Genomic DNA, 21,853 nt, shown 5'->3' with positions numbered 1-21,853 from the left:
GAAGGATGAAGAAGTCCGATCCTTCATTCGGAAAGGAAATGAAAATTGGTCATAGCTAAGGAGGAAAAGGAGAGGCAGAGGTGGGCTACAGATCACCTGCAAGAGACGGCTTGGGGAGCTGCGGTCTCCTGGTAAGGGATGGGGAGGGTCAGACTTGAACATGGTTCACAGCACAAGCGCCCTGATTTCTTAAGATTTTCCTCCTTTGGAGCAGTGGAGAGGTCTGATGGAGATTATCGATACAGGCAAAGCCCCACCTAGTTGCCCCATGGGACAGGAGTTTTTAAATTTTAGTGTTAACTCATAAATTACCTGGGGAAATTTGTCTCTCTTGGAGATAGACGAATTTCTTCCAGAGAGAATGATTCACAGACCTGGGTTTGAATTTAAAGCATTTGAGGTCAGGCAGAAATGAAGATCTGACACCTCTATCCACTGTCTATTCCCCTTTCCCAGGTTCTCAGTTCACCCCAGGATTCAATTTACTGATGAGTTTGGAAATGTTAAGACACCTGCCAGGTCTGCAAGCAGACTGCATCCATGAACTAGCTCTGGCTGACTGGCAGCAGCTCTCCGCGGCACAGGGTAGACTCAGCAAGGTCCTATCCTGGTTGTACCAGAGAGAGCACGTATGTCTCCCAGGGGCTGGATCTGGGGCTCTAGTAGGTTGAATGGTGGTACCCCAAAAACATATGTCTCCCAGAACCTGTGCATGCAATTTTACTTGGAAAAGGGATCTCGAGATGAGATCATCCTGTATTTGCATGGGCCCCAAGATCAATGGCAAATGTCCTTAAGGAGGACACACAGAGAATAGAGAGAAGAGAAGACATATGAAGATGGAGGCAGAGGCTGGAGGTACACAGCCACAGTCAAGAAACTCCCAGAGCCGCTGAAGTTGGGAGAGGCAAGGAAGCCCTCCTAAAATCTTCAGAGGGAGGGTGGCCCTACCAACACCTTGATTTCAGACTTCTGGCCTCTAAAACTCTGAGAGAATGTATCTGTGTTGTTTTTAAACAACTCTGTTTGTGGGAATTGGTTACAGCAGCCTTAGGAAACCAGGAATGACAGTCGCAGGTGGGGTATTTGCTGACTCAGTGTATATTTAATTTCACAAATGCTCAAGCCTTTAACTGAAGAGATGAAACAAGAAGGATGGGATTCCAGGCACAAATTAAGTACATGGGGAACTGTTCAGGCTGGAGACCAACAGCAGTGGTGATATAAGTCGCTCAGAATACAGTATTCGCTTAGAGCAGAATGAGAGAAACGTGGCATCTTAACTAGAGTGGGTGGATCTCTGGTTAAACAAAAAATTCTTGACATCCTGAGTTACTGGCAGATGTCTTCCTCCAGAAGGAAAAGAGAACCACCCTTTCTCACTACCTAGTTTGCCTTTATATACATGTTATAGCAGTATGTGTTATATATCAGAGATCATATATTATAAACAACATACGTTATATTATTTACTTTGTACCACTGGGTGAACTGGTATTCCAATTTCATGATTAAGTAACTTAAACAAGCTCTCATGGCTAATAAGGGGGAGAGCAGACCTGACTTTGATCTTGGCCTTGATTATGCCATTTAAGTTCTTTCCACAACACTAAGCTGCCTTCTAGAAGAGTTTTACTTCCCCTTCAAAGCTCTCAAAAAAAGCACAGCTTTCTGAGGGATAATTGCCATACAAATGGCACATATTTAAAGTGTACAGAGCAATTAACATTTGACAAACGTATACAACTGTGAAACCATCAGCACATTCAAGTCTGTGAACCTACCTATGAGCCTCCAAAGTTCCCTCACGCCCCTTGGTAAGCTCCCCTCGACCCTCTCTGGGCCCTATACTCTTCCCCGCAACCACTGACCTGCTTTCTGTCCCCATACAGAATCATCTGCATTTTCCGGAATTTTATGTAAATTGAATCATTTAGTATGTATTCTTTTTTGTCTGACTGCTTTCAGTTAGCACAGTTATGTTGTGATTCATCTATGTTGTTGTATGAATCAATAATTCATTCCTTTTTTCTGCTGAGTAGTATTCATGCATATAAATTTATCACAGTGTCTTTAGCTGTTCACTGGCTGATGGACATTTGGGTTGTTTCTAGGCTATTACAGATGAGGTTGCTCTGAACATTCATGTACAAGTCTTTGTATGGATGTAGGCTTCCATGTCTCTTGAGGAAATATCCTGGCATAGAATGACTAGATCATATAGGAGTAGGTGTCCTTTTAAGCAGGTGTATGTTTCACTTTTTAAAGGAGTTTTATAGGTGTGCTTGGGTGGCTCAGTAAGTTAAGCCTCTGCCTTTGGCTCAGGTCATGATCTCAGGGTCCTGGGATCGAGCCCCGCATCGGGCTCTCTGCTCGGCAGGGAGCCTGCTTCCCCCTCTCTCTCTGCCTGCCTCTCTGTCTACTTGTGATCTCTCTCTTTGTCAAATAAATAAATAGCATCTTTTAAAAAAAATAAAGGAGTTTTATAAAATGATTGTACCTTTTCACATTTCCACCAGCGGTGGGATTCCGGGTACTCCACATTTTCCCCAGTATTTGGGATGATCAATCTTTTTAATTTTAGATATTCTAGTAGGTATGTGATCATACCTCATTATGGTTTTAATTTGCATCCCCCTAATGACGAAGGATTTTGAGGCTCTTTTCATGTGCTTATTTGCCATCCACATACCTTCTCCGGTGAAGTATCTGTTCAAGTCTTTTGTCTATTTTCAATTTGGGTTGTTTGTTTCTTTTTTACTAGGTTTTAAGAGGTTTTTAAAAATATATTCTGGATATAGCTTCTTTATCAGATACGTGATTTGCAAATTTTTCTTTTGGCCCGTGGATTGCTTTTTCAGTTTTTAAAAAAGATTTTATTTATTAATCAGAGAGAGGCGGGGGGAGACAGAGAGACAGAGAGCACAAGCCATGGGGGTGGCAAGCAGAAGGAGGCGCAAACTCCCAGCTGAGCAAGGGCCATCCCAGGACTCGATCTCAGAACTCATGAGATCATGACCTGAGCCAAAGGCAAACACTTAATCGACTAAGCCACCTAGGTGCCTCCGCCTTTTCACTTTAAAAAATAATAATAATAATTTATTTGACACAGAGAGAGAGAGAGAGAGACAGCAAGAGAGAGAACACAAGCAGGGGAGTGGGAGAGGGAGAAGCAGGCTTCCCGCTGAGCAGGGAGCTTGATCCTAGGACCCCGGGATCATGACCTGAGCCTAAGGCAGATGCTTAACAACTACGACACCCAGCCACCTCTGACTTTCCATTTTTAAAGGTACTATAGACTCCTTCCTCTGGGCTGGTTTCGGCCCGGTCTATAATGCAATGGGATTGACCGAAAGATGACTCAAAAGCCAGTGCAGCTCTCATAGTTTATACCTCAGGTTTCAGGATGATTATTGGAGGAAGGAACAGCCCATCAAGTGTTCTGTGTGTTTGCATCCCGTGAAAATTTCTGAAAAGGGCCAGCCAGATGAGTTGGGATCAGCTTCAAAAACCAACTGCTATGGAATGTACGCAAACCAAGAGCCTCAAAACCAACAGGATTCAGCCGGGGTCCCTAAAAACCTGGAGAAAATTAGCTCTGTATCTGGGACCACGCAACAGCTCAGACCACTCCCCATGGAAGTGGGGCTTTCAGGCTGAGCCTGTTTTCACCCAGCTGGCAGCTGGAAGGACTAAGGACTGAACACCGTCAGAACTTCTGTTACAAACAAATGCTTCTGTCCTGTCTGTGGCAGGCTAACTCTATGTGAAACTGGGAAGCCAGCAGAATTGGCCTTCCCTGTCTCCTGCCTCCCCATGCAGTGACCCACTTTTCCCCTTCACAACCAGGGCTCACGGCTTGCCTTCCCCAGCCAATAATCTGAGAGGCTCAATCCCACCTACATGATAAGCACTTAATAAAAATGTGTATTCCTTAGGGCAGCATTTAAAAATAGACATAGCAGACTTCATTTACCCAGCCCACTGTTAACTGGACAGTTCATCACACGTTTATACATTCTACACCCTTAATGGCTGTTAGCTACCAAAACAGGACTTCTCTTCTGGTGTACACATGTACTTGTTTCTGCTAAGTAGGTATTAGGAGTGAGCCTGCTGGGTTACAGGACAGGAGTACTTTGAACTTTAGTAGATACTATGAGAGAGTTTCCCAAGTGGTTGTACTAATTTACACTCTTCCCAGCTGTGAATGGAGTTCTGATTGTTTATCATCCTTATTTATAGTTGCTACCATCAGTTTTTAATTTTAGATGGTCTGGTAAGTACGTAGCAGCATTGAATTGTGGTTTTAGTTAGAATTACGATCATATATTTTTGGTTTATTAACTTCTAGCTTCATTCTCCCAAGGTCAAAGAACATATTTTATATGACTTCAGGCATATATCAAATATAAAAATTCGTTGACACATGAATGGCAAGCACGTGATCTATTTTGATAAATGTTCCACATGCATGTGATGGGAATGTGTTTCCTGTCCTTGCTGGGTACACGTTCTATAAAGGCCAACTAGGTTAATATTGTTAATGTTTTGTTCTAACTTCCTATATTCTTTTTTTTAAAGATTTATTTACTCATTTTAGAGAGAAAGAGAGAGAGCGAACCTGTGCATGTAGAGGGAGGGGCAGAAGGAGAGAAGCAAACTCCCCACTGAGAGGGGAGCCCCATACAGGGCTCAATCTCATGACCCTGAGATCATGACATGAGTTGAAATCAAGAGTCAGATGTTAAACTGACTGAGCCACCCAGGTGCCCCCTTCCTATATTAATGATTTTTCCCCTCATACTATTAGTTGCTGAGGTTTTGTTTTGTTTTTTAATTTTATGTTTGACTAAGACTGTGGATTTTTTTTCTTTAGTTCTGTCAGTTTTTTGCTTTCTACTTTTTAAGGCTACATTATTAGATCATATAAATTTTATTTACTTCTTTTAAAAAGATTTACTATTTTAGAGAGCCAGAGAGAGGGCAAACATGAGCCGGGGTAGGGGCAGAGGGAGAGCGAATCTCAAGCAGACTCCCTGCTGAGCGTGAAGCCCAAAGGAGGGCTCGATCTCACAACTGGAGCTGAAATCAAGAGTTGGAGGCTTAACTGACTGAGCCACCCAGACACCCCAGATCACAGACATTTTAAATGATTACACGTTTCTGGTGAACCACACCTCTCACCATTATGAAATATATTTCTCGGTCCTTAAATTCTTCCTTGTCTGATATCAGCAAATAGCTTCAGTCTGTGATTGTGGCAGTTGGTGTTTTCCAAAGATGGCGGCACTCTTTCCCATCCCACTTGCTCTCTTCACAGTGTGACGGAGATACTCCTGCAGTGTCGGCAGAGTTTATGTTGCCTCCTTTTCAGCCCCATGGGCCTTTTCATGACTTCTAAGGCTAGATTGTGAAAATCAACACATGTCTATCTTGTCCTCCTGGATGCCAATCCTTGGAATTTAGCTAGAGGCTATGAGAAAGCCCAAATGGCCCACATGGAGAGACCAGAGGAAAAGACATGTTAGGTGCTCTAGCCAACAGCCCGGCTAAGGGCTCAAAATGAAGTGTCATGCATGTGAAGGAGCCACTCTGCCACCAGCCCTCGGTGGGTAAGTCACCCTTGGCCTCAAGTCCTCCTGGAACCTATGTCTTTCCAGCTGAGGCGCCAGACATCTTGGAGTACAGACGAGAGTCCCAGCACTGCACCTGACTGTGAACATTAAAAAGTGGTTGTTTTATGCCGCTAAGTTTTAAAGGTATGAGCAACTGTAACTTGGACAGTGTAGTATGTTTTCTAGCCTTTGTTAACCTTTGTATCTCTCTCTCTCTTTTTTTTTTTTTTTTTTTTTTTTTAATTTGAAGTAGGCTCCATGCCCAACGTGGGGCTGGAACTCATGATCCTGAGATCAAGAGTCGCCCGCTCCAGTGACTGAGCCAGCCAGGCGTTCCTTGTATCTCTCTGTTTCTTACGGTGTGTTTCTCATAAGCGGTAGGTAGGCTTTTTACAAAACTGAGTCTGACAGTATTTGCTTTTAGTTCGAGTATTTCATTTTTATTATGTTTCAAATATTTCCACACTTGGGTTTAAATCTACCATCCTACTATTTTCCTGTTATCTGCTATGCTTCCTCTGTATTCTTTTTCTCTTCTTTCTTGCCTTCTTTTGGGTTGATTACATTTTAGTTTTGCATTCTCCCCTCATTAGCTTATAGGTATACATTCTGTTGTAAAACTTTTAACAATTACACTACCAATGACCACAAGCGTCCTGGACTCCCCACTCACATTTACAGCTTCAGATACCTCTGAAGATAACAGTCTGAAGCTTATACAGTGAAGTATGCAGACAAGGAGGCAAAGAAATAAACCAAGATTGAAAATTATATTTAAGAAAGAACTTGGTGTGTGGTTTCTGACACATGAGGTTGTCTGGTCTATATCCATCAGAAACCTATGTTTTTAAAGGGATCCTATTTTCAAAGAAACCAGGAGCCTTGAAAAGCCCTTGGCTGCTTTCAGCCTTAAACAGCCCTTGGGCACCCAAACTTCCATAAATAGGACATAGCCTGCCAAAGCTACAAAGCCTTCAAGGAAAACACACTCTCCAATCTCAGTTCGCAGGTGGCTCTGGAGGCTAACAGACAAGGGAAAATGGCCAGAGGGTGGAGCTAGAGGCCACAGAGAACAACAGACAAGGCACTGCTACCCTGAAGGCCAAATCAAGGTCAAATCTAGGAGATCTGCCCTCTTCTCAGGCAGACATGCTCATTAATTAAATGGACTGATGACTGCTATACCTCCCGTTCCTGCTTTTATCCAATGGGAGGCTGTTTTGTAGACTTCCAGGGGCTCCAGCCTGACCTGGGCAAGAGGATGCATACCTTCTAGAGAACACAGCCTTTCCCCCCCCCACGTTTTATTTAAATTCCAGTTAGTTAACAGGTAGGCAGAGAACCTAGCTTTTGAACTGTATGTAGTAATCAGTAAACCGTTTTTGGGATTGTCTCCTTTGGGAGTTTCATGAGCCGGGGAAAGGTAGTGTGAATATTCAGTCTACAGAGGTATACTGGGGCCAAGATGGCTATGTATTAGCAAGTCCACTTCCTCTTCTTCCTGGACTCATGGACCTCATTGCCCATCCTCCATTATAACAAAGTGTGGCTTTGCTAAGTTCTAGTCAATGGGAAATGAGTGGAAAAGAAATGGCCATTTTCAGGCCTGGCCCATATAAACCTCCTGAGAGATTTTTCATTGCCTTCCCATTTTGTCTTGATGCCGATGAGCACAGTAACTTTAGCTTTCTGCCTTAAAAATTGAAGACTTACAGGATAGAAGGAGCCTCAGTTCCTGAATCACTGCTCAGGGACCCATTCTGGAATTTATTTGACTGAGAAAAAAATACCCATTTGCTAAAGCAGCTAGCATTACCCTAAGCACTACCCAAAGCCATGCATCACCTACCTTAATCACACACAAAATTATCTCTGCCTTGTCTGATAGTGTAGAGAGGGGGATTTATTTTCAAATCTCCATCCTGATAGGCTTTCTAAGTGGGAACATAACGCTGAACTTTAAAGGAAAAGTCCCCAACATTTGGACAAAGGGTTCTGGCCCATAAATGATGAATCTCATTCCAATGGGGAAGGTTTTCAAGCTCTGAGAAGCAGGAGCCAGCAAGGTCCCAGAACTGCAGGAAAGTGAAGTCAAGCAGAATCATAGATAGTTTGAGGTAAAGTTATCATGAGATATCTTAGTTGGGTATTTCCTTCCCTTTTTTTTTTTAATAGATAAGGAGACACAGGCTCAAGAATGGAAAGACTTCTTCCTGTAAGTTTGGTGACAGAACTAAGACTAGAAGCCAGGTCCTCTACTATGATTTACGGCAGAAGAAAATGAACAGGCACACACACACACGATTGTCTTAGCAGGCAAGACAGCGTTTCTGTGATGTCTCATGATTTTGCTAAAAAGGTTATGTAAATTTTCCTATCTACCTCGTGATAGATCCTCAATAATTTTATGTAAAAGAAAACTTTAAACTACTTGACATAAACCAAGAGCACTCTCCCGGAAGATGTACCGTGTTGATCTACCCCTGCATACTTAGCCACTTACCCTCAGAAGTGCACATATCCCAGTTTGAAAGACATGGCTTGATCGTCTCAGCACTACGGCTGGTCTTAGGACCCCTTCCTGTCCTGATGCCTGGTCTTACCATCTGTGGTCTAACATTCTCATAGTCAGCCTCAGTCCTCATGGGTCACGCATCACTGCCCAGGTGGGTCCATCAGGTGCCTACTCCTTCTTCGAGGTTCAGGTCCAGCATCACCGCCTCCAGGAACCCTCCTAAGACCCATCCAAATCCAAGCATTCCTTTCCCTGGCCCACTGTGCACTAGCCCTGAGGCATACTAATTCCAGCACTTACCATGCCACCTCAAAATGTAGTCCATTTGCTTATTTGCCTCTTCCAGAAAGTATGACACATAGAAAGTGCTCCATGATATTGGTTAAATGAGTGAACTTAAAGTGGTGGCTGTAGGCTTCCCCGGGGCCCACATCTTCTCAGGCCCCCCAGCCCCCTCCTGCTGTGGCTGCAGGGTAGCAGCACACAGGTGCACACTTACTGGCTGGGGGAGGGGCTCCGGAGGTACTGGGCCTGCACGGCCCGCACATCGGCTTCATCCTCTTTGCTTGGGACTACCTGTTCCTCCTCTGGGTCCCCACTGGTCGCCATGACAGCCTGCCAGTCCCTGTAAGTTCAGCATGACCAATGTGATTAGGGAATTGGCTTCTGGAGGTTTTGTGGGGGGGCGGGGAGGGGTATATCAGTGATATCAGGGGGAAGGTCACCACGTGCTACTACTCTGGTGGGGACAGGACCCACACGGGGAAAACCCGTCTGACTTGGCCTAGCTACCGTCAACCCGGACACCAAGACCCACACACATCCAGCTGAGTCACAATATTTAAGAAAGAACGAAGTGTCTCCTTCCTCAGATTCCAGCCAGGAAGCAGTGAGGGGAACAGGGTCCTGGGTTTGCTTTCATATAGCTAACACAGTTGGAAAGCGGTGAATTCCCTAGACCAGAAAGTTCTTTCTATCGAAACTCCTGGGTGTGCCCACACATTCACACGTGGGTACGCGTGTATAAGCACACACCCCGCCTGCGCGCACGTATACACCTTCGCTTATCCTGGGGGAGGTGCCACTGGCCTTCCTCAGTGTCTCTAACCAAGGCCATTGGAGTCATTGCCTTTAGCTCAGGAGCCATCCCACAGCCTCTTAAGGAACACGAAATCCCTCAGAAGCTGCTCCCCCACATGGCTGGGCCCTCACCCTCACGGCAGAACTGCTGCCCCTCTGCTTGGAAGCCTTGGGCTCACAGGACAAAACGAAGGGAAAAGCACACTCACCACAGGTTTGCCTGTATCTCCACTGCCAGTCACCGAGGGCTGAGGGACCCAGACAAAATGGCCAGTAGTTCTGACCACCAAGACGGACCAACCTCTCTTCTCTCTCCGGTGCTTCTTCTCTGAGGGGCAGGACAGCTGTTAACAGGAAATCTTAGCTCCCTTCTAAATTTAGCCTCTGGCCCCACAGCCTGGCAGATCTCTAGGAGGAAGGAATGCAGTCTCAGGACCCAGACCCGTCGGCTGGCCCCACTTAACCCTTTCTCTCCTGGCTGATTCTCTGGGCACTGGACACTGACACCGAGGAGCAAAGTTAGGAGAAGGTCACCCTTCACTGATGGAGAAGCCTGAAGAAAAGGATTTATTCGGGGTCTCTCTCATCATACCCTCTTGCCTGGGGCTACCTATTCAAAGTCTTTCCAGAACATGGCCTAACACCAAAAATTCAGAGGAATGAAACTGTATCTAAGCCATGTCAGTCTAGTGGGTGCTGGGAAAAAATACCTGATATAGAGAATGGGGAGGGGACTTGGATGGATGTCGGGAGAGCACCATGGTGCTACTACCTTCAGTAGTAGTATGGTCATGGCTAGAGGGAAGGGACCTTGGATGGATGCCGGGAGAGCACAATGGTGCTACTACTTTAGTAGTAGTATGGTCAAGGTAGAATGTGACCGGGGTTACATTTCTTTGAGCAGCAATGACCTGGGATAGTAAAGTGGGCAATTGTGCTCACCCTCCACAGTCCCTTCCCTACACTTGCTCTCATGGTGATGGCCAAGTGGCAAGCCTGGGTGGTATAAAAAATTCCATGGGCTTCAGGGCACCTGGGTGGCTGTTGGTTAAGCATCTAACTCTTGATTTTGGCTCAGGTCATGACCTCAGATTTGTGAGACTGAGCCCCACAATGGGTTCCATGCTAGGCATGGAGCCTACTTAAGATTCTCTCTCTCACTCTCCCTCTGCCTCTCCCCCAGCCATGCTCCTTCTCTCAAAAAAAAAAAAAAAAATTCACAAGCTTCATAAACTTCAAATGAGCTCATAACCCACTCTATTCCACTTTGCCACCTCTTACTATCACCATGTCTGAAGCAAACCAAACCCCAATCGTTTAGCCCCTCATCCCACACATTCTATAACTGCACCTGCATCCATCAATCCATCCAGCCATTCGTCTACCCATTCACAAATACCCACCACACGTCAGGCACTATCCTTGACCCAAGTTAGTAAGACACATAATTACATGCTCGACGTGATCCTTCTTCCTAGCTGGGTGGAACAATGCCCTGCGCAGAGTATCATCAGAAACTGGTTGAATAAATGAATGAGCTGACGGCTTATTAGGAGGAATGAGACACAGGTCAAAAAGAACTCAGGCATAAGGCAGAATGCGGTTAAGCAGCCTAAGAGGATCCGGAGTGCTGTGTGAGTTCAAAGAAGGGAAGAGCCCTTCTGACTAAAGAAGTCAGGAAAAGCTTCATAGAAAAAGTAGTATTACATGCACTGGCCTTTAAAAGACAAGCTGGATTATAACAGCAGATGTGATGCAGAGAGACTAGCATGGACAAAGTTTGGGGATGTCAGTGGTTAGAACTGGGAAGAAAGCAAACAGGTTTTGTGGCAGAGACTTGGCTGGGCTGGAGTGGGGGGCTCCTTTGGAAAGAGTCGCCAAGAAACACATCCCTGAGGAGGCACAAGGCAACACCACAGACCAGTCATCGAACCTCCATCCCGAGGGGTCAAAGTTGGGACTCGGCAATTGACTGCTGAAGAATGACCACAACTGAGAAAACACGGGGGTTCATTTCACGCCTACATACTTCAAGGTTCCAAAAAGATGAAAGGTGGTTTGAGAGAGAGAGGTGAAATGAGGTGGGGGAAGGGCCAGGGAAGGACTGAAGGGCCGCGTCAATTGGGGTAAACGCTCAAGATGACTGGACACCAGCACAGAGCGTGAGAAGTGGTAGGGAAGCAGGGGAGGGAAAGAGGGAGGCCCAACACACCTAAGAGAGGCAGCAGGTAAAGAGGGGACCACTCAGGGGGAGGACATGGCCTCTGTCTTCCATACACCCTCAGTTACCTGCAGAACGTGACGTCAGGCCGCTGAAATGCCGGACTAGAAATCAGAAAACCACTTACTAGCTGTGTGATCTTTGAGAACTCATTTCACTTCTCTGAGACTCAGATCCCTGTTTGTAAAATAGAGACCCATAACTACCCAACCTAAAGTAGGGCCCCTTCCCCTGCCCCAATCTCATTTCCTGTACCATGTTCCAGATTGGGTTCCCCAAAGCACTATCACCCTTTAAATAGAGTGACCAACCATTCCCACTTTGCTTGGGGCTAAGAGATTCCAGGGACAAGGAACTTTCTGTTTTAAAACCAGGACAGTTCTGGGGGAGAAAAGTCCCTTTAATAAATGGTGCTGGGAAAACTGGACAGCTACATGCAGAAGAATGAAACTGGACCACTTTCTTACACCACACACAAAAATAAACTCAAATGGATAAACTCAAAATGGATTAAGGATTTAAGTGTAAGACATGTAACCATGAGACTCCTAGAAGAAAGCATAGGCAATAATTTCTTTAACATCAGACACTGCAATATCTTTCTAGATATGTCTCCCAAGGCAAGGGAAACAAAAGCAAAAATAAACTATTGGGACTACACCAAAATAAAAAGCTTTTGCACAGCAAAAAACAAAACAAAACAAAAAAACCATCAACAAACAAAAAGGCAACTTACTGATTGGGAGAAGTTATTTTCAAAGGATATATCTTATAAGGGGTTAATATCCAAAATGTAAAAATGTTCTTATATAACTCAACACCAAAAAAAAAAAGACCTGATTAAAAAATGCACAGATAACCTGAATATCATTTTCCCAAAGAAGACATCCAGATGGCCAACAGACATGAGATGCTCAATATCACTCATTATCAGAGAAACGCAAGTCAAAACCACAGTGAAGTATCAGCTTGCACCTGCCAGCATGGCTAAAAAAAAAAAGACAACAAGGTACAAGTGTTGGTGAGGATGTGGAGAAAAAGGAACCCTCTTGCATTGTTGTGGCAGCCACTGTGGAAAACAATATGGAGGCTCCCCAAAAAATAAAAAATGGAAATACCATGAGATTCAGTAATTCCATTACTGAATATACACCCAAAGAAGATGAAAACACTAATTGGAAAAGACAGATGCACCCCTATATTTATTGCAGCATTACTTAGAGTAGCCAAGCAAACTGAGGCAAGTTGGTCAGGTTATTTCTAGAATTGTCTTGTTTACTTGTGTAGTCTCTATCTCCCCAACCAAGTTATCAACTCCCCGAGAGACTTCCTGTCTTCTTTATGCCCCTGTCTGTAGCATGGGGTGGGGTGGGGGTTGTAGAAAAGTGAGGGAAGTAGAAGAACAGATCGTATTCTGCTTTGGAGGGTTTCAACAATTGTGGGCAACACCCTTTTTTTATTGGCTTCGGAAACCTGCCTCTGAGATCATTCCCTTTTTATCATGAGATGGTAATTTCCTATCTGTTATAGAAGCCCACACCTTGGTGAGAAGCCTAGGACTTTGTACACCTGCTAGGTGGGGAGAAAGTGGGCGGGGGCAGGTGAAGATGGGGAAGGTTCCTCTTCCCCATGAGGCTTCTGGTGGAGTAGGGGCAGCTCGAGTCCAGTCCCATAGGGGAACTCACCTGCCAGACCGGCGGAGCAGTGCGGTGGGGGGAGCCAGGCTGGGCAAAGGTAAACAGGAAAAGAGAAACCACAGGGACAGAGGGCTGGGCCAGGTCAGAGGCTGCTGTGCCTTTAACTAGTCAGCCCATCCCTCCCAGGCTGGGCTTGGGGCACAGAGGAAGCAAGACCATGGTGGGGAAGTTTCGGCCTGTGCTATGGACACTCTGTGCAGGTAAGTAAGCCCCTCTCATGTCCAGCGCCCAGAGGGTGAGGGGGTGGGGTATGACAAGGGGACTGATGGGGCGCCTGGGTTAAGTGGGTTAAGCCTCTGCCTTCGGCTCAGGTCATGATCTCAGGGTCCTGGGATTGAGCCCCGCATCAGGCTCTCTGCTCAGCGGGGAGCCTGCTTCCCCCTCTCTCTCTGCCTGCCTCTCTGCCTACTTGTGATCTCTCTCTGTCAAATAAATAAATAAAATCTTTAAAAAAAAAAAAAAAAAGACAAGGGGACTGAGTGCTGACAGTCTCCCAGTGCCCCTCCCAGGGATGGTGGCCAGTGACACGGCCACATTCCCACTGGGCAGAATTACAGGTTCGGCTTTGCAGACCAGTCTCTCCCCCCACCCCCAGCAGAATGGTTTGTATATGCATATTAATCAATAAAATTCCGGCCCATTTCTGGAAGGAATAATTCATAAATTCTCAAGACCATAATTTCTGATCCCAGATCAGATCACAAGATCTGACACCAGATCTGACAACAGGTTTGCTACCTGGGATTTTAACCATTGCCTTAAAACTAGAGAAAAAGGCAATGGTAGAACTGATAACTTCTTTATCACATGTAGGGAAACCAAGGTAGAGACACTGCAACTTACTCTCATTCCCGGAGCAAGAGAAGACTCCAATCCTTCAAAAACTGAACTAGAAAGGCCCTTTCCAAAGGTCAAAGCTCTTCAGCCCTTCTGATGCTCTGGTCATTGAAAACTGGGAAGATGGGGAAGCCCTACAAAATAGAAATCAGGCATTTGGTGCTCTAATAGTTAAATCCAAATCAGGTGCTATGAAATAGCAAAGTCGTCTCGGGGGACCCGGGAGTGTTCTCGGGTTAAGACGGAGGTGCGTTGGTATTAAGGGTACTGGGCGTAGGGAAGAGTGGAATGGAGAATGGAAGTTGAGAGATTGGGGTGGGGGGATTTAAGGAGTGTATTTAATTCAGTGTATTTGGCTAAGCTAGCAAATCCCATCAACCTGCAATTTAGAAACTGTTGAAGGCTTCAGGGATCTGGTAAGAATGAGGAGGAGGGAAAGAGCTTTACCAGGAAAGTTAGGAGCCCCAAGGCCTGGGAAATAGGGGCAAGGAGGCTCTGATTTAGAGCTTGCTTTTTAGCTCCGACAGCAAGCCCCGGGACCAGGTAGCCTGTCTGCCCAGTAGGCTCCACTCCTCCCACCCTCAAAACCTAACCTTGGATTCATTAGGTGGAGGTGCTGGGGAAGGGCTGGGCTGAGTCTCAGAGGTGGACCTGGAAAAGATCCATCGGCTCAGTCTGGCTCGAGCCCCACCAAGAGACCCAAGTGACTGGGGGTCGACATGCCATCATGTGAACCTTGTTACTGAGCACCTAGTTTGTGCAGGTGTTTTAGGAGTGAGGATTGTGAAAGGACTGTAGCCCTGAGGGCACGGCTCTCTGCCATCAGACCCAGGCAGTAAGGACACTTCAAGTCCCCGGGGGAGGGAGGCCGAAAGGAAACTGCCATCCTCCCCGGACTAGGCCAGGGACACTCTGATCCTTTCCTTCCCAGCTGCAAGTCTTACAGGAGATGCCTCCCTCCGCCCCCCACCCAGTATGCATCCTTGTATTTGCAGTTTGGCCGCAATCAGTGCACTTTTGGCCTGGGGAAAAATGCTAAAACAAAATGCTCCCCCAGCTTAGAATGAAAAGCGGCCTCAACTCTGAACTGCCTGGAGCAGTACACTTTCCCTCGTCCTTTGAGAAGTCAAGTGACCCAGGGGTGAACTCCTTCAGGGGAACCAGTTCTTGGGCTTGTGTTCAGACTCAAGTGTGTTTTCTGCCCCCATCTCCTTCCCTCCACCCTCCCAGGCTGCCCGGTCCAGACTCATGTGCCCACCACCATCGCCTCCATACCTTATACTATGGTGAAGGGGCTGGAGCAGTGGGACAGGGGGAGCCTGGGTTGGTGGCAATGTCAGTGGATAGCTCAGGGAACACGGACACTTTCCCAAATGGAAGTATCTGGGGACCAAACACCCACTGCCCCGTGCAAGTGAACAATGAAGGTATTCAAAGGTCATACCTAAGAGCGACTGGGTGGCCCTTCCCACCCCGTCTCAAGAGAGCACAGCAAAGAGAGGAGTAGGGAGATGAGGGAGGGCTTCCTGGAGGAGGTGGAGCTTGAGCTGGGTTCCAGAGGACCTACGGGCCTTTGCCCTTCTTCCTTTCTCCATCTGAACCTGCACAGTAACAACCTAGATTTTGCTGATGTCCCAGGCAGAGCGACACCTCGCTGATGAGTCACTAGGCCCCAGGACTCTACAGACTTTGGGGAGGCAGACGATATCACCTATGGAAGGGACCCCAACAAAAGGCAGTACATTAGAAAAATCTAAAAACAATATGGAACCCAACTGAGAATCAGCCTGACAATTCTAAACACTGTCAGTGACACAAACACAAGGCCCACCCTCATGGGACTAGAGGAAACCTTTCTGAAGGTTAAATTAGAATAACTGAGGAAGGCACTGCTCTAGACAGAGAAATAAAGGAATCCAACATCCCAAAATATACTAGATGAGAAAATACATTTTTTTCTCTCCTATCTGAAGACATTCCATAAACCCATGGATGCTTGATCCATGGGTTGTGGGGAGGCTTTGCTGGGGTCTAGGTGTCCAAGATCCCGAACTGAGGTGTTCCGCAGGTGATTCTGACGGGCGGGCTACGTCTGAAGTTAGACACTAAAACTTGAAGGAAAGTAGGTGTAATCAACCGTCACCTCTGTTTGTGGCGGATCCTCTGAGCTTGACGCGATTCAGTTTTGCGCCATCTGGCGGCTCTCCTGAGTTACTGTCCAGCGCCCGATTTGGTGACTCCACTCAGGGACCCAAGCGCGAGCATTCTCACACTTCCGTGTGTATAGAAGTCACCTGGGGATCTTATTACAATGCAGACTGATTCAGGAGGGCAGGGCCTGAGAGTCCGCATTTCTAACAAGCTCCCAAGTGAGGCTGATGCTGATTTAGGGACTGCTGTTCAAGAAACAAGGCTCCAGGGAGGAACTGGTTTGTGGGCACAGGTGAGAGCTTCACCTTGCCTTTGTCCCCCAGTGCCATCCGCAGGCTTCCAGGAACCCAGCCAACCTGCTTACTGTGATGTTGGTCCCTGGGAGGCCTGGGGGAGAGTGTGCCTCGCTCAGCCTGTGCTTGTGCTCCTGGGCCGCACTTGATCCTGCCAGTCCCCACCTCCCTCCCTCCCTCCCTCCCGCCCCCTCCTGAAACTCTTCTGTCTTGCTCCCTGGATACACCCTCTCCAGGTTCTCCTCCTCCTTTCAGGTCTTTGTAGCTTCATCCTCCTCTGCCCACTAAGAAGAGTCAGAGGTCCTCACACCAAGACCCACTTCTGTTTTCACTCTGGATCCACATCCACAATCACATCTTTAGGTGATACCCGTTTCCAATGGACTCACAATTTCTGTCTTCAAACCCAACCTTCCTCCTGAGCTACACACCCACAAATCCAACAGCCCAGCCCACGGGACCTCTCAGCTTTTTTCTTTTTTAAAAAATTTTTTTATTTATCTGTCAGAGAGAGAGAGAGACGGGCAGGAAGAGGGAGAAGAAGACCTCTGTGAGCAAAGAGCCTGACATGGGACTCAATCCCAGGACCCTGGGACATGACCTGAGTCAAAGGCAGATGCTTAACCCACTGAACCACCCAGGCTTCCCATGACCTCTTAACTTAAATGTCTCAGAAGCACTGAAAACTCACAAGCTGAAAAGCAAACTCATAATCTTTTCCCCCTACCTGGGCTTTTCCCGTCGTCTCTGCATCATAAACAACACCCATCCATCCCCAAATGAAAGCCAGAAACCTAGTGGTCATCTGTTACAGTGTTTCTTTTTTTCTTTTTTTTAAGATTTTTAAAATTTTATTTATTTGAAAGACAGAGATCACAAGCAGGCAGAGAGGCAGAGAGAGAGGAGGAAGCAGGTTCCCTGCTGAGCAGAGAGCCCAATGATGCGGGGCTCGATCCCAGGACCCTGGGATCATGACCTGAGCCGAAGGCAGAGGCTTTAACCCACTGAGCCACCCAGGCGCCCCTGTTATAGTGTTTCTACTGCTATGTAAGAAACTACCCTGAAACTGAAAACGAGAAAGCAATTTATTTCGCTCACAAATCTGCAATTTGTATGGGGCTTGGGAGGGACAGTGTGTCCTTGCTCCGGGCAGCACTGTCTGGGGTGACTTGCTTGGGGTTGGAAGCCCCACTTCCAAGATGGTGCCCTCCGGCTCCTCTTTTCATGGGCCTCTCCACGGGGAAGTTTGGGCATCTTCACGGCACGGCAGCTGGATTCTAAGAGCAAACATCTAAAGAGAAAGAAACTCGAAGCTGCCAGTACCGTAAGGTCTAGGTCCAGATACTGACCCAACATCACTTCCACCATGTTCTACTGGTCGGGAAGTCCCAGAACCCAGACTCAAGGAAAGGGACATGAGCTTCACTTCTTCATGAGAGGAGTTTCAAAGTATTCAGGGCCATATTTTAGGATCCCCGTATCACCTGATATTTCTCCCTCAGCTACACATACGTCACTGGGTCCTGACGGTTTTATCTCCTACGTCTTTTAAATCTGTTCACTTTCCTCTTTCTCTGAGGCCGGGCTGACGTGACTGCTTCTCCTCAGCTGTTTCCATGGCCTCTAACTGGCCTTGTGCTCTGCGCCTTCTACCTGTTCTCCACACTGGAGCCAGACGATCTTTTAAAATAAAACTGTGGCCACGTCACCCCTGCTTAACGCTCTTCGGTGATTTGCCACTAGCACTCGAGCAAAGACTCAGATCATAAGGGCAGGTTCTCCTCACTTCCACTTAAGTTCTATAAACCACTGAAGTGTTCCCCAAGCCCCAGTATTCCAGCACCCTGACTGACCCCCCATACCTTGGATAGTACAAAAATTTCGGTCAGATCACATATTTCTCCTTGGTTTGGAAAAATACTGTCAGCACCTCTACCTGCAGTCTCCACGCCTTCCTTTTCTCCTGTCTGATCTTCCAAGGCCACGAGTCCCTTCCCTCCACGAACGCCCCAAGTCACCTGCAGCCCCACTGATCTCTTCCTAATAGGAGAGTCTCGACCACTTCTCTGGCGTCTGTTGTGTCGCCATTTAACCTTTCACCCACCCTGGGGCCTAGTTTTCCTAAACGACCTGGGGACAAGAACTACTGCTGCATAGTTTCTTTTTCTTCTTTTCTTTCTCTCTCTCTTTCTTTCAAGTATCACAGCGACAGAACAAAGGCTCACAACGCGTATTTAATTTCCGCAGCCAGGTTATAACTTCCTGGTCCTCATTTCCTCTCCGACTCTTTCCACGAGCTCTCTCCTCAGCCCTGAGACTCCGTCGTCTGACTCGGGGTCCTCCCTACTAAGCAGCCTCAGGTGCCCGTGCTGACCCGAGAGCTTCCACACCGCCCGCGAAACAAAACAACGACATCTCCGTCCCTGCTGATACAGGCGCTCCTGCCTGCTTAGCTGCTCTTCTCCACCCACAAAACCGAAATTACCCTTCGAGGCGGACAACGACACAAACAAGGCTCCTTCCCGGCCAGCAGTCCACCTCTCACCTTCCTCGTCGCCTCCTCGCGCCCATTTCCAGGCGCTCCTTCCTCCCCTAAGAGGGCCGCCGCGGAGCGCGAGGAGGGCAGCCCGAGGCCCAGCCCGACGCAGCTACCTTGCTGGGGCCAGAGGACGATGGGCCCGAGGACAGGGGCCGCCCGAGGAGTGGGAAGGGCCGGAGAGGAGGACGTGTGAGGCACTAGGCCTAGCTGCTAGCGCCACCACCCCATTCCCCCAGGCCAGAGCCCACCTGCACTCGCCCCCCAACATCAGGGGTCGGAAGTGAATTTGCTTTTTCCTATCGGTGGGTTCTTCAGTTTTCTCCTGACATACTTAGACAAAGAAAAACTGCCTTTCGAACTAATACGTACCCTTTTTTTTTACACGCTCCCCACCCCCGAGTCTTCACTCATCCGATGCAAGAAAAAAACCGCTGTATTTAGAACCGTTTCAAAGAAACCATCAATGCAGATGGCAGGAAAACACACACACACAACCCAAATTGTCCTCATGGCCAGTTAGACTCGGGCCCAACCCACATTTCTGGCCACACGGGCAGTGGTGTCATTCCAGAACTGCACTGCAGGACAGCCTTGGCGGGGAGGCAGCCACCGCGCTGAGACAGGGCAGACCGCGGAATCGTCCTGAACTGCCGTGAGGAAATGAGCGCTCTCTGTGCTTTGCACGTATGTTTATTTGGACTCTTAGTGGGGACGCTAAAGGATAGCATACGGGGACACACACCCCCAAACCACCTCCTTGGTGCTATCACTACAGACTGGCTTCTTCTACTTTCTGGAACGTTCCCCACCTTCTCCATGGCCTGACCTGTGCAGAGTGCTCTTCTCTCTCCACCCACCTCTTCTCCTCTTTCCACATGGTTCACTTCTGCCCATCCTCCACTGTCAGGTCACCCGGCCTTTCCTTAGGACAAGCGCTCCCCATCCTCAAATCTTGGGTTATAGCCCATCATCGAATGTGTAACTCCTGTTTCCATGGTGCTTTCACATTTTTCTCTGGGATTATTTATCCCAGTGGGACTCACCCGGACTGAATGCTATGAGAGCAGGGACTGTGTCTGTCTCTGCTTGTCACTGTCCCCTGAGAGTCTAGCGCAGTGCCTGCAACGTGGGCGCTTGATGGGTGTGAATGAGGGAGAACCTGCCCTTTTGAGCCTCACCAGGCAGCGAGCTGGTCTGCTTTTAGTGTCTCCTAGCCTGCTTTTCTTCCTTTCCCTCTTTCTCTAGGCAATTTCAGCTTCTCTCCAAGGCTCGACTTCCTAATCTCCTATGCTTCTGTCACAAATTACCCATTCTGAGTCTCTTTCTAGGGTTTGAGGGATAAGAGTAGTATTAGGGAAACACGTTTCTCCTGCTAGGGAAAGAGAGTCACTCCCACCCAGATAGCACTTGCATTTTAGTACCAGTCCAGTGGGGATTTGAGGACTGAGGTGGTGGGTGGAAGATGTTATTTGGCTTGAAGGTTAGTAAAGAGAGCGGCCCCTCAAACTACTCCATGTTGGCAATGCTCGGGTTTCATCCCTGTCTCCTGAGCTTGTCCCTGCTCCCAGATCACCCTGTCCCTGGAGCAGCCCTCTCTGACCGGAGCACCCACTGTCACCCTTGGAACCGGCCTCCTTTCTGAGGTGCTTTTCTCCCCTCTGCCACCCAGGGACCTCTGGGCTGCTTCCTCCTTTTCTGCCTTGGGGACTCTGGGATGCCATAAACACCTGGCATGGACAGCACGCCGTGACAGACAGATGCTTCCACTCAGGAACTTCTCTCTCTGCGCACATGGAAACAGGTCACACTTGCTGTGAGCATACCTGGTCTTCTGCTGACCTGAGCCCTCCCCCCACACTCCCTTTCTCACCCAGGCCTGAGTCTTGCTCCTTCTGGCTTCTCTTCTCTTTTCAGTGTCTTCTTTCCTAGGAGCTCTTTCCCTATAATCTACAAGCCTGCATAAGTCCCCCCATCTTCCAACCCAGAGGAGAGTAAAGAAACTTTTTCAAGGCCCCCTCTTCTCATTTCCACTTTTTCCTTTCCCTGTGCGAGGTGAGCACTCCCTGTCTCTACTTCCTCAATTACCACTTGATTTATCAGTCTGTAACATGGCTTTGTGATTATAAGAGCAATGCATGTTTACTCTAGAACATTTGAGAAATAAAAAATATACAAACAAGAAATCCAGAATTTATCCATGCTCCCAGAATCCAGAGGTCACTGTTGTTAATATTGTATTTTGGTATATTTGCTTCTAGAATTTGCTATTTGTGATTAGGTAGAAGTGGGATACTGTTGTGTAATTAACAGTTTTGCATCCTGTTTTATTTTCTTACACATACAAGTTCAATGTTGTGAACTGACTCCCTTGGGTGCAATTTCAAGTCCCACCTCCTTGATAAATCTTTCTCTTACAATCCTTCCCCTGGGTGGTGACACAGCCCCTCCCCTCCCTCCTCCTCCTATGTGTTACTTCCTTAACCCTTGCACTTAACACTGAATTAGGTAGGCTCCATTAGGCTGCTGACCAACGGTGACCTCCAACCGGGTGGGGAGTGTGCCCCAGGCCACTGAATCCACAAGGTCGTATTAGACCTCAGCCCTCTGGAAACCTTGAAGTGAGAACTGGCAGAGACGACACAAGAAAAACGCGGGACACAGACCCTGCTAGAAGGAGCATACTGTCTGCTGAGAGGAGGAGGCCTGCTTGAACCAACCCCCGGCAACGTGACTATTGTGTGTGGTGGCAGAGTTCCACCGGAAGCAGCTCTGAAAAGCTTCCAAACCTTGAAGCTGGGCCAGGCTGGTCCCCGTGGTTTCTGGAAGGGTGGCTCATGAGCATGTCTCTGATCACTTTCCCAGTGCCTTGCTAGGAGGGGCCCAGCACTAGGACCTTAGGAAC

The 21,853-nt window shown here is 47.6% G+C and overlaps 2 protein-coding genes across 4 annotated transcripts in view; one reads left to right on the top strand and one right to left on the bottom strand.

Moving 5' to 3' along the window:
• Positions 1-15,686, bottom strand: part of DUSP27 (dual specificity phosphatase 27, atypical) — a 42,967-nt gene extending 27,281 nt beyond the window's left edge. Inside the window, exons 1-3 of one of the 3 annotated variants that reach the window (XM_032862958.1) lie at positions 15,536-15,686; positions 13,975-14,102; positions 8,633-8,758 (exon numbers count right to left, since the gene is read on the bottom strand). In XM_032862958.1, the coding sequence (XP_032718849.1) occupies positions 8,633-8,742 (110 nt within the window). In that variant the 5' untranslated portion in view covers positions 8,743-8,758; positions 13,975-14,102; positions 15,536-15,686. Of the gene's footprint in view, positions 1-8,632; positions 8,759-9,422; positions 9,440-9,514; positions 9,583-13,974; positions 14,103-15,535 lie in introns of those variants that run through there. The other 2 variants (XM_032862960.1, XM_032862959.1) reach the window with 2 other exon arrangements.
• GPA33 (glycoprotein A33) overlaps positions 13,164-21,853 on the top strand; it is a 44,725-nt gene continuing 36,035 nt past the window's right edge. Inside the window, exon 1 of the mRNA XM_032862961.1 lies at positions 13,164-13,331. Within this exon, the coding sequence (XP_032718852.1) occupies positions 13,289-13,331 (43 nt within the window). The 5' untranslated portion in view covers positions 13,164-13,288. The remainder of the gene's footprint in view (positions 13,332-21,853) is intronic.

Source organism: Lontra canadensis, unplaced genomic scaffold (genome assembly GCF_010015895.1).
Source record: "Lontra canadensis isolate GAN:19392208 unplaced genomic scaffold, GSC_riverotter_1.0 scaffold24, whole genome shotgun sequence".
In the NCBI taxonomy this organism is placed as follows: Eukaryota; Metazoa; Chordata; class Mammalia; order Carnivora; family Mustelidae; genus Lontra; species Lontra canadensis.
This window is presented reverse-complemented; position numbering and strand designations above follow the sequence as displayed.